The sequence below is a fragment of the Mycetomoellerius zeteki genome, unplaced genomic scaffold (assembly GCF_001594055.1).
Source record: "Mycetomoellerius zeteki isolate Tzet28-1 unplaced genomic scaffold, Tzet1.0 scaffold219, whole genome shotgun sequence".
In the NCBI taxonomy this organism is placed as follows: Eukaryota; Metazoa; Arthropoda; class Insecta; order Hymenoptera; family Formicidae; genus Mycetomoellerius; species Mycetomoellerius zeteki.
In genome coordinates, this window is record NW_017257161.1 from 305,096 (window position 1) to 316,796 (window position 11,701).

General features: G+C 31.0%; 2 protein-coding genes across 2 annotated transcripts; one reads left to right on the forward strand and one right to left on the reverse strand.

Annotated features, from left to right (window-relative positions):
• The first annotated feature begins 2,062 nt into the window (after nucleotides 1-2,062).
• Nucleotides 2,063-5,477, forward strand: Rab7 (RAS oncogene family member Rab7). The gene is made up of 5 exons (XM_018448084.1): nucleotides 2,063-2,205; nucleotides 3,555-3,739; nucleotides 3,813-4,031; nucleotides 4,216-4,353; nucleotides 4,431-5,477. The coding sequence occupies exons 2-5, from the start codon at nucleotides 3,560-3,562 to the stop codon at nucleotides 4,515-4,517; spliced, it is 624 nt and encodes a 207-aa protein (XP_018303586.1). The 5' UTR covers nucleotides 2,063-2,205; nucleotides 3,555-3,559; the 3' UTR covers nucleotides 4,518-5,477.
• A 2,123-nt stretch (nucleotides 5,478-7,600) lies between these two features.
• On the reverse strand, nucleotides 7,601-9,253 carry LOC108722783 (uncharacterized). Its single transcript, XM_018448076.1, has 4 exons — nucleotides 9,155-9,253; nucleotides 8,634-8,840; nucleotides 8,272-8,445; nucleotides 7,601-7,948 (listed from the first exon to the last, which is right to left on the reverse strand). Exons 1-4 carry the CDS (start codon nucleotides 9,200-9,202, stop codon nucleotides 7,661-7,663), a joined length of 717 nt encoding a protein of 238 aa, XP_018303578.1. The 5' UTR covers nucleotides 9,203-9,253; the 3' UTR covers nucleotides 7,601-7,660.
• Nucleotides 9,254-11,701: the final 2,448 nt, after the last annotated feature.

Sequence of the window (11,701 nt, forward strand, 5' to 3'; positions counted from 1 at the left end):
CGTAGATTCTCGAATATTTCGTGATTACGTACTTCGTTAGAAACGTTTTGCTTGGGTACGATGTACAATCTTATTTCGATCCATATGTCCTTGTCTACAAAAATTGCAAGAGAATGGTTGCCAAATGGCGATCTATTTCGAAGACATCCTGTTGAATGTTTGCGACACTTCGTAGACTGAATTAAGTATAACTGATCGCGATTAATTTGCAAAATCTTAAAATTCTGCAATATATTCCACGTAGCATTTTTTTCACGCTCACGAGGTATGTCAAGGATAACGATTAAAAACACAGATTTTATTCCCGAAATGTCAGAGCGATGAGCACTCAGATTTGTATGCGCTATGCATATTTATGTGGACCCTAATCTGTATGAAGAAATTGATTCTTTTTTTTAGTCATCGATGTAAAAAAATACATCTTTTATCTTGTTAATCTCGCGAGAAAATGAATTTTCTTTCCTTTCTTTCTCTCTCGATCATTCAATTAGAGTCAACGATGTATTTTGGATTTGCTTGTATTTTAGTAAATTAATTACTAGAGTCGCATCATAGAGAACACATAATTTCTAGTAATTTACTGAAACGCAAGCAATTCAGTACAAAAATATGCATGCCGCATTAACTTTCATTTACATATACAAAGAAAAGGTTTAAATTAAACAAAATGAATTGGAATAGTTCAATTAACTAAATAAATATTTAAAATAATAAATAATGTATACATTACTTGCATTGCAACTAGAATTAAATTTTGTTTAAGGGCCGGTATTCCATCCTTAGATAAACTATGTGGTAATTTACTTATTGGATAAACAAAAGAGTAAAAGAGTAAGAACATAAGAGAGTAAGAGAGTAAGACAGTGAGCTGAAGTTTACCGAAAGATGGAAAAACCCAGCCTAAACAAAATAGTAGCACAATTCATCGGCGCAACATTGGCCCAATATATCCTCAATGTATGCCAACATTTAACCAATGTTTCGCCAATGAATTGTGCTGCTTGGGATGTTTCATTTAAAATTAAATTCCCGGTAAAAAGTTTTTCATGCATTAATATGTATAAATATGTCTAAACATACACAAACACGTATAAATATTTATAAACATGTATAATTATATATGAAATATGTCCATACATCCCTTTTTCTTTTGTAAAATTATTTTTTAGTGTAATAGAAATAGTAATAGTAATGTGAAAAAACATCAAAAATAATTAAAAGGATAATTTTCGCATTGTTTTAGAAAAAAACAAATTTGAAAAAATGAAAAAAAATTGCTCATACACAATTATACATAATTTTATATATAATTATACATAAGTAATTTCTTCAAACTTGTTTTTTTCTAAAACAAATAGTGCGAAAATTACCCTTTTAATTATTTTTAATGTTTTTACAATTATTGCTATTATTATTTCTATTATACTAAAACATAATTTTACAAGAGAAAAAAGGATATATGGACATATTTCATATAAAATTATGTATGTTTATGAATATTTATACACGTTTATGTATGTTTATACATAATTATACATATTCATGCATGATAAATTTTTTACCGCGGTTCGTTCTTACCGAGTTTGTTCCAATGAATGTAAATAGAACTCTCGAGTCTAAACAAATCTTTTTCTGTGTGTAATTCTATTTTAAGATAATTTTTTGTTATTCTGCTTTCCCGATGATAATAAATGACATAAATGACGAAACACTAATTTCCCTCGTCATTTTTTTCGTAACAGAATGCGTATAATTAGGGAAACACGTCGATTATGGCATATTATGACATTTATAGCTACGTATAGCTTATTATCATCGCTTACGTTACGTCCGATACGAAAAGAGACAAACCGAAGTGAGCTACAAATTCAAATGTCACATGTCGAGTTTTTAAATCTCGACCAATCGCGATAAGTCGGCTCGACCGTGTGCGCGGAAGCAGCGGCCAATCGCGCGCGCCTTCACATTCCGCGAGTAATCGATATATCGCGGTATCTCCGTATCGACCTCTCGAAATTCGGAGGACGCGCGCCGCTGCCGTCGCGAATAATGCACTCGATTGCACTCGGTCGATAAGGGAGGCGAGGCGAACAGGTGACGACATCGTTGTCATACTCGTGATTTCATAACACGCCATTTTCTTTGTGTGAAACGCTGGAGCGCGGAGGTGTTTTCACAGGCCGTGTTCCCTGACGAGTTCCCCAGGTAACGTGCCCCAGCCCGCCTCGCCCCGACGTTTCCCCGGAATTCGCGTCTCGCGCGGAAGACGCGGGGTGGTTCCGACATGGATCGCGTCCGCCCATCCGTGGACACGCTCGCGCCGAGTTCGAGTATCTCGAGTGAACCCGAGTGTCCTGAAGCCCCTTGCGTGTGACAGATTTCGTCGAAGGCGTTGAACGTACGGTGGAACGGATTCCGCTCGCATCGCGACGTATTTCGCTCGCGCTACCCTCTCGTCGTTTGTTGCATCGCGGATACTCCTCGAAGCCGCGGATTTCGGGAGTGTCGATCATCGGTGACCGCCAGATACCTCGCGTTCGAACGTTCTCGCGAAGAAAGCTCGCTCGTTTTCTCTCTCGCTCTGTCGCTCTTTTTTTTTGGCGAGCGCGTTGTATACGCATACGTCATTGCCACTCGGAGTCTTTCCTTTCCCTCATTAACGTTGTTAGATGATTCATTTAATCGAACATTTCTTCCAGACATTCGGCGAACTCTAAGCTTTCGTGCAGTAATAATTGGTGACTTTTGATTCGGTGCACATGATAAATTTGTGTAAATAGTTGAAAGAGCATGGGTGGAATGTAATATCAGAAGCTGATCTAGTTTCTAATATTTACAATTCAGGAAACAACATCTGGTGCTTATCCTTCATTGTTTGAAAATTTTTTGCTTTGTGAAAAGTCACATGATGAGACTTTTAAAAAGCTACATTCATTTTAATGTCAAAGGAATAATATCTAAATTATAAATTGAATATTACAAAATTGTAGCAAATTTAATTTTTACAAATACAACTTGTAGAATATTATTTTTCTTGATTTGAAGCAATAAAATTTTAAAATTTCAGATTTGCTTACAAAGATACTTAATATTACATTTTTTATATTTCAATTACTCCGATCTTAATTTTCTAAAAAATTTATGGAGATACGATACCTCTAATTTTTATTATATATTTATACAAAGACAAAATATTAAAACATAAATTATATGTCTTGCTTGTACTTGTTATATACACATATAATTAAATTTTTATATATAATTAATATTTCAACTTAACTTTTTTTTATATACAAGAATTTGAAGGATTCATGTTGATATAAATTTTTGTGAAATGACAGTCACTAAAAAATTTCTATATTGGATCATCACATTTTAATATAAAAGAAAAATCATATTAGAATATTATAAGTACTCGCGCGTGACTTTATATGATAAGGAAGTTATGTATTAGTCATAATATGATTCCTATTTTTAAATTATACACTGACCTTTGCTCCAAGCACTTATTCTCGCAAGAATTAATTTCTAATATGGTTTTATATTTTTTTCAGCAAGTATGGCATCTCGCAAGAAAGTTTTGCTGAAAGTAATTATCCTTGGGGATTCGGGAGTTGGGAAAACTTCTTTAATGAACCAATATGTCAATAAGAAGTTTAGCAACCAATATAAAGCGACAATAGGGGCAGATTTTTTGACTAAGGAAGTGATGGTAGAGGATAGAATAGTCACTATGCAGGTAATCCTTGTGTTTAATTATTTTAACAAATCGTCAGTATCTTGTATTTCTAACGGAGTTCTTTTTGTTTTAGATTTGGGATACCGCTGGACAGGAGAGGTTTCAATCGTTAGGAGTGGCTTTTTATAGAGGCGCAGACTGTTGTGTACTGGTATTTGATGTATCGGCTCCAACTAGCTTCAAATCTCTAGATTCATGGAGGGATGAATTTTTAATTCAAGCCTCGCCTCGAGATCCAGACAATTTTCCGTTTGTCGTGCTCGGGAACAAAGTAGATCTTGAATCAAGAGCAGTAAGTAAAATAATTTTTGAATCTTCAACATAATTTTAAACTGTTTCATACATGCAAATGTAAATACTATTTAAAACCTAATACTTTCATTTAATAATTAAATTTTTTAAATTAAATTTTAATTTAATAGTTGCAATTTATGTTTTTCTCATTTTCTACATTTTTTCTGTATCTTTTATTTTAGGTCTCAAGCAAGAGAGCACAACAGTGGTGTCAATCAAAGAACAATATTCCATATTTTGAAACTAGTGCAAAAGAGGCTATTAATGTTGAGCAAGCTTTCCAAACGATAGCTAAGAATGCTTTAGCTCAAGAAAGTGAAGTGAGTATATTAGAGGCGCAGAGTTTTTTCTCGATCCACCTATCTCAATTTTATCTTTATATCCTTGCGGATTTTAGGTCGAACTTTACAATGAATTCCCGGATCAAATCAAATTGACCAACGACCAAAGAAGCAATGGTAGAGGTGATTCATGTGCTTGCTAGGTCTTGGAACAGTGGTAATATCTCAAATGACTAATAAAGAATGCACAGGTCAGATACACTTACATCACCTGCGGCATAAAGGACGCGAAGAATATATTGCGATGAGCTTTATGTGTGCAGGAAGTCATAAAATTTCTTTCTTTATCTCAACATGTTATTATACAATCTTCCTCTGTGTCCATAAAACAAAAAAAATGTCTCAATATAATTCTCAAAATAGTTTTGTTGAAACAGTCACATTAGTGCACGGTAAAAAAAAATAACGAGTTAAATAACGAGATAAATACGTAAAGGAAATGTGTACAAACTATCTCGATATACATATACATATATATAATTGTTTTTATAAACGTGTGTGGGAGTAAGATACATTTATCCGACTTCCTGACCTCTGAAATATCGCAATTTTGAATTATGTACTACCGCTGGACTTGACTTGTCATATATATAAGTCCTCTATGTTATTCTTTAAGTCAAGAATTCGCATCTCGTTTTTAAGTATTGTAATTGTAATATGCTCTCTTATCGGGTATGGCGAAACATATGAACTCTATTTTTTCTCTATTTTTTTATCTTGATAGTTTGTTGTCGATTAATTTTCACCGAAAGAATAATAGCTCGAGATTTTCAAACAATATAGGAGTCGTTGTTGCACCAGAGAGGATAATATATGGGTCGGGAACACAGATAGCAGTACATTGTTAGTAAATTATAATAAAAGAATTTGCTCATAATTTGTTAAGTACAATTGCATTTACAGAGAAGCTCTAGTGCATATAGCTTATTATACTTAGACAGAACCGAATATTTGCTGTCAGTAAAAATGGTTCGTAAATAGAACGAAAATAAGATAAAGTTACAATAAAGTTACTAAGATACTTTGTAGTGTCTCGTAAGCTGTTTTAACGAGTTTGAGATTCACGCGAATGGCATGGTGTAAACTCCTCAAATTTATGTTTTCTATTAAAAAAATTTTCAATTGTTATATATATATATACATATATATAAATATTGAAATATAAAATTATATTATGAAGATTTTGGCTTGTTGCGCACGTATATATAATGCTAAACATGTTATTTTGTTCGTAAATAATTTAAAAACTTAGGGATGTTTATATGGCCATCTCGATTTAGAAAGAAAAAGAAGAGAATTTGTTACAGATATAACTTATCGTTAGAAAAATTTTTCCTTCGCTGAATGTGTCGTCTGTAATGCGTTTTACATAAGATACTTTTGCAGTTTTCAAACGTTGCGAAATCCCGAAACGAGATTCCTCTTCTTGTACCGCGATGCACATCGATTTTTAAGATTTTTTACTGTACATAAAACAGTAGGATCCCAAGTGCGCGGTGAGTTAATCGTCAATTGTATGGTCTATCGAACAGTTCTATACGCAGACTGTATTTGTAAATAAGACAGCATATATAATCCACTTAGGAAAATTTAACGTTATAAAAATGAATCTTTATATCCTGATAGCCATATCAATAAGTATGCGCTTGTAATATTTTAATTCTACTATAGTCCTTATTAGAGCAGTAATTAAACGGCGTGTGATATTTATTTCGACGGAGGAAGCGAGCTTTTACATATAGTTCGTGCGAAATACGAGGAATATTTACATTAATGCTGTATTCAGATTTTTGTAGTAAAAAGAAATGATTGTGCGCCTATCAAGATGTGTTTAAATGTTTTAAGATTCGATTTCCTAGAAAGATAGAAAGTGCAAGGTAAGCATGCTTTTCCACAGTAGTACGCAATGTAGTACGATAGTATTATGCATCGCGGTACCAGTAATTGCCACTCAAGTAATTTTGTTAATCCTCGGTTATTTTTGCTCAGTACCCAGATTTAAATTTGATAAAATTTCGCCAGGGGGCTTTCAATACCAGTCCCCATCCTTCGTTCCAATGTACGTTCGCTTAACGATTATATGTGGCCATCAGCGGGTGCACTGATTCTGTCGACACACCAAATTACTTTCATGCGAATCTCCCCGGTAAAATCTTCAATAACTGATTTTATACATCTAATGATAAAACCCAGTCTTGAGTCTTTACCCCCCAAGAAACAATCGAACTCAATTATTTATACCCATTATTTCTGGGCCACCCTGTGTATATATGATATTCTTATGAAATATTTTAACGTATGAAATATATGCATACGCAAGGTGTCCCAATAATCGTGCACTTCTTCTGGACACTTGATGCCGAATAATGATGATTAGCTGTATCGAGCCTTTGCTGAACGATTAATATAAATTAAAGGACTCTTGAAAAAGGAATCAAGATGCACACGAATGAAAATCTAAAATTTGTAATATTTAAGATGCGATTGTCAAGATGTTTGATATGTGTGCAGTATAATAGATGTAAAAGATGAAGTCCAATTGAACTTTCGTTACGGAAAAATTGATTCTAAACTTGTTGAAGAATCAATAAAGAAGGTGCGCGATTTCTGAGACGCTCTGTATATATGATAGTGCGAAACATTCGCATTATCAAGTGTGCTTTCATGGGTCTATACGCATATATACGTATGCACGTGTATATAAGTGAAGATAATCATGACCACGGCGATTATAATTAATAATATGTATAATTCTATCGAAGTATGTTAATGATAAATATAATTATAAATAATACTATTGTTATTATTGCTGCCGCTATCGCTGTTGTTGCTGTTATTGTTCCCACTACTACCATTATCCATACGCAACAAATATATTGCTAACAATCAATACGTTTACAGCGAAAACTAATTGAATTTAAGTCTGATATAATCATAATTTTTATTTTTAATATTTCTACACTATGCAGTTACGATCTGAAGCGACATTTTTTCACTTGTGAATACAAAAACCGTTTAATCTAACTATATGATATTTATAAGGAGAAAGGACATAACACTGAAAATAAGGAGACATTTTTTATTCGAATGAAAAACATTGTAGTCTATTTTAAAGACAAAAGATCTAAAGACAATATGATATCTTTAGATTGATAATCAATGCTTTTAATTAAAAATAAAGTACGTAAATTAAAAAATAAGAAATTAATTAAAAATTGTAGTAGGTAGTAGATCACAGTTCGCCAAAAGTTGGTTTTATAATTGTGTGTTTTCGGATTATATATTCTTAGAAAAATGCATTGTTTATGCAATTATTAGTATACCTAACGATATTCATGCTGAAAGTGTAAGTCTCAGCAATGTTCTTTACGATGCAACTTTTGACGTTTACAAGTGTTTTCATGTATATACCTGTCGTGATAGTTACCACCTCCATAGAATTTTTAGCGACACTTTTCAGCGATTCTCTGGTTAGGGAAAGGTTTTTCAAGACGCATGCTTGCTTTTTAAGGAAGCTTGTAGAATTACAGTTTGGTATGATAGCGTTCAAATCATTTAGTAACTTTTCCGCCGCCTAGAAAGATAATTTTAAAATTAAAGTGTTATAAATTGCAATACCTACTCTTTTATTTGTGATGAAATATATAGTTGTATAGGAACTATAAATTCGTAAAACGTATAGATCATATATGTTTATAATATACGGACATATATTTTATATATGCAATATACAATAAGGAAGTTATATTTAAATGCAATTTTATAACATCAGTAAATTAAAAAGATTATTATGTAATGTAAACATTTTTAAAATTGTGATTACAATGAAAAAAAGGTTTCTGTAATTCTAATAAATTAACGTATAATGAAATTTTATCATTTTCATAAATTGGTTACCTGAATACTGCTGACTACGTTTGCTAATGGGCCTTTCATTGCCGTGCGACCGTTTTGGATGCATATGTCCAATCCAACAATTGCATTTGTTCTTTTCGACTCTAGATTATTCTCCGCATAATGGTAACACGTGCCAACGTTTTTACCCTCTTCTTTTCCCTTTTGAAGGGACAGCTAGAAAAGTAGTTTGTATATTTTATGTAAATACATCTTTCATAATTCATTTAAAAAATTGATACTGTAATGCTGGCTTCAAATGTTGTAACTATCTATAATATTAAATATTTCTTGTACAATATCCATATAAATGTCTTTCTCTTTCATCTCTATTAAATATAATAATAAAAATGAATGATATTCACATTGACATCTTCAAGTGCTCTATTAATAGTATTGTTGATATTATCTAAAGCTTTTTCTTGTATTCTTTGAAGGTGCACTTCTAGATTCTGCGGCGTTTGCGCTTCGAAAAATAATAGACCGTACAATATAGTTCGGGTGGTTGCTTTTTCTACATCCACTAATCGCTCGAAACCGAGCGAAGAATCTGTCACATTTTGTTCCAATGCCTTAAAAAAGACATGAAAGCTTCGTTATTAAAATATAAAATATAAAAACGGAGATACTATAATATATATATATATATTTCTCAGATACGCATTTTTCTAAAGAAAAACGAAAAAAATTTTCTTATATTTTTTAATTATAAAAATTATTTAAGAATTGTAAAATAATAGATATAATTTTCAATCTTTCAAAAAAATATTAACGAGACTCGGATCAAAAAACGAAAAAATTATCCATTATATTCTTTTTCTAAGTATTTATTTTATTTAGAGTGATTTAGATTTTTCTCTTCTTAAATGTAATTTATTGGACTCACATAAACTGTACACAGCAGTGCCAAGATGAAAATTACGGTCCTGATCATTTTTCCTTTTAACTGATTGCGTTCAAGAAACGATATTCTTTTGATGCTATTGCTGTTATTTCATTTTTATATCTGAAATAGCTTATGATAACGAATGATAATTACTCTCTTAACTTTATTAATCAAAACAGAGATTAATCTGAATGATATATATAACTGATGTATAAGTGTTATCGAACATATTGTCACTTATTTATAACAAGAAAATACACTTTTTTAACAAGAAAAGAATTTTAGAAACGAGAAATATTCTGCATTTATTTAAAATTTGTCTCTAAAAAAAGATCAATACGTAAGTTACGGATCTCAGAGAAGAAAAGCATTTGCGAAAGAGGAAAACAAAAATGTTAATATATCATATACTTATATACTACAACTATTGTAATTATCAGAACATGTGATAAGAAAATACAAGTATTTCCAATCTTATTAATATCATAAACATAATCTAGAAAATATATATAAACATAATATAGAAAATATACACGAAATTTTCCAGATCTAATTTTTTCCATTGTATTACTTTTTTTTTTAAATTTTTTAATCCATTTAAAAATTGTTTAATTTAAAGAAAAATTTCTTTAAAAGACACTTGACATCATTTTATTTAAAAACTTCTTTTATACGTTTAAAAGTTATTTATAACATATATAGAAAGAAGTTGTCAAATTTTTATTTTCAATGTAATATAAAAATAATATACCTAAACAAAATATAAAAGATAAAAATATGGCGGAAGAAAAATTTGTTCAAATCTGTGTAGAAAAAATCGATATTTAAAAAAATCATTTCATAAAAACGGAGAAAAAATATCTTGAGGAAAGTTAACTATAAAATTATGCATATTAAAAAATGTATAAAAATATATATTATGTTAAGATATCCCAGACAGCATAGAATATTTATGATAAATATTTATTAATATTCATTTTTTGAAATGTTATATAGATATTTCAAACATATTTTATATAAAACTTTATTCGAAATATTATTAAAATATAGACTAAATATTTTACGCAATATTTATGATAAATATAAATAAATATTTCTAATAAATATTTTTTACTTGGATTATATTTAAAATAAATTTTATAAATATTTATAAATATTTTGTAAATATTTTGTAAATATTGTGTGCTGTCTGGGATATTGTGATCATTAGAAAGTTTGTCAATCACAATAAATTAATATATTTATTTCTATTTTCATAAAACTAATAAAAAATTACGAAAAACACATTCAAAAAGAGTATTACAATATGTTTAATCACATATTTCTAATCTAACGCACTTTGTACTCATAAAAAAAACAGTATCTTCTTTGTATGCACTCTACTGCTCAGAGTAAACACGAACGACGATAATGATCTGTAAATAAAAGTCTTATGTAACGCTTATCTAACGCTTTGTTTTTCATCGTGAGAATAAAATTACTTTTAATAAAAAGGGAAAAAATATAGCCAATTAGACCAGGCAAATTAGGTTTTGAGAGGAAAAAAAATTTATCCGAAATCCGACTATTGGGGGTGGTGAAGGGACTTATAAGGATGAAAAAAAAAATTAATGTCCAAGCGGCCGTGAGGTAACCTGTTTACTAGGGGGGTTGAAAGGGGGTAAAAATGGTTTTTGGCGATTTCCGGTAAAAGTTGACATCTTATCAAAAAATGTTAAATACAAAAGTTGTAGGTCTTGAAAAAATCTATAACTTTTGTAGAGGGCACTTTTTTACATAACCTAAAAATTTCCGAGTTAAATGCAAAAAATCAAGTTTTCGGTTTTTTATTTTTCATTTCTCGAAAAATGATTTAATTTTGATGAAAGTTGGTGGAATACTACTTTTGAATGTCTAGAATAACTACAAATTTTTGGAGTTTGGAGAAGCGAATAGTTTCTAAGATATTCGATTTTTTCAAAAAAACACCCCCTTTTTCAAAAAGATTTTGTGGCCAGGAGAATGATCGTGCAATGCTCTACTGGGTCGCTTTTTTTTTGTTATTAAATGTACTTTTCAACTATTTAATAATATATAGAGGTCACTATGGAAAAATATGTTTAAAAATGCGAAAAACCAAAAAAATCGCTTTTGGAACTTAGTTTTTTTGTTTAATTGTTGATTATTTGTTTAAATTAACTACAAAATGCACAAACTAGTTCATCCATTCGATTCTACCAGAAAAAATACGTAAGAAAACGTATTTCTAAATTATTATTCTAAATCCTAAGTTCTGGAATGAACTAGAACGAAGGAATATTGGCGGCAAAGGTAATTAACGGTACTACCTGTATCCCAAAATTTTCCACAGGTAGAATAGCCTATCCGGCACAGGATTACCCCCCTCCCCCTCTCCCCTTCCCTTTTCAACTAGGAGCAGCTGCTGCGTCCCAACAGTGCTGCCATGGATGTAGGTGTAAAGTGGCGGGAATCGGACGTGGACTCAGTCTGGTTTCGCAGCAACTGCCATTCGTACCGCTATTAAGTGAGAAGGACTTACAGTTTGCT

Bases quoted from the DNA above. Each gene is read 5' to 3' on its own strand.
- Rab7 (XM_018448084.1), top strand. From the start codon at position 3,560: ATGGCATCTCGCAAGAAAGTTTTGCTGAAAGTAATTATCCTTGGGGAT. The intron at 3,740-3,812 runs GTAATCCTTGTG...TTTTTGTTTTAG, and splicing joins ATAGAATAGTCACTATGCAG to ATTTGGGATACCGCTGGACA. The intron at 4,032-4,215 runs GTAAGTAAAATA...CTTTTATTTTAG, and splicing joins TAGATCTTGAATCAAGAGCA to GTCTCAAGCAAGAGAGCACA.
- LOC108722783 (XM_018448076.1), bottom strand. From the start codon at position 9,202: ATGATCAGGACCGTAATTTTCATCTTGGCACTGCTGTGTACAGTTTAT. The intron at 8,841-9,154 runs GTGAGTCCAATA...GTCTTTTTTAAG, and splicing joins CACTGCTGTGTACAGTTTAT to GCATTGGAACAAAATGTGAC. The intron at 7,949-8,271 runs GTAACCAATTTA...TTATCTTTCTAG, and splicing joins ACGTAGTCAGCAGTATTCAG to GCGGCGGAAAAGTTACTAAA.